Consider the following 469-nt stretch of genomic DNA (forward strand, 5'->3'; position numbering starts at 1 on the left):
GCAGCAACAGCAGCAGCAGCAGCAGCAGCACCAGTTACAGCAGCAGCCCGCAGCAGAATAGCGAGGCTTTCTGATAGACAGCAGCAGCAGCAGCATCACCACCACGACGACCCAGAGCAGCAGCAGCAGCAGCAGCAGCAGCAGCATCTACAGAAGCAGCGGCAGCAGCAGCAGAATGTACAGCAGCAGCAGCAGCAGCAGCAGCAGCAGCAGCAGCATGAGAGCTCCTCAACGCCTGACGGTTCGCCGTTACTAAGGGGTTTTCATCTACCTGCTGCTGCTTCTCCAGAAGCTGCAGCAGCGAGAGCAGCAGAGACAGGATCACCTGCAGCAGCAGCAGCAGAAGCAGCAGCAGCAGCAGCAGCAGCAGCAGCAGCATTTGACGCTACGAAGCCCGCTGGCCTGCAGCAGCAGGAAACCTTCAAGCGGCTGTCAGCTCAGGACGAGGCGCTGCAGCAGCAGCAGCAGC

At 60.6% G+C, this 469-nt stretch overlaps 1 protein-coding gene across 1 annotated transcript in view; it reads left to right on the forward strand.

Moving 5' to 3' along the window:
• EMH_0066390 (uncharacterized protein) overlaps positions 1–469 on the forward strand; it is a gene marked incomplete at both ends in the record, with an annotated part of 1712 nt that overhangs the window by 511 nt on the left and 732 nt on the right. The window contains 2 exons of the mRNA XM_013498495.1: positions 1–33; positions 258–467. Coding sequence (XP_013353949.1) covers positions 1–33; positions 258–467 — 243 coding nt within the window. The remainder of the gene's footprint in view (positions 34–257; positions 468–469) is intronic.

This window comes from Eimeria mitis, genomic scaffold (genome assembly GCF_000499745.2).
Source record: "Eimeria mitis Houghton genomic scaffold, Emh_scaff3465, whole genome shotgun sequence".
NCBI lineage: Eukaryota > Apicomplexa > Conoidasida > Eucoccidiorida > Eimeriidae > Eimeria > Eimeria mitis.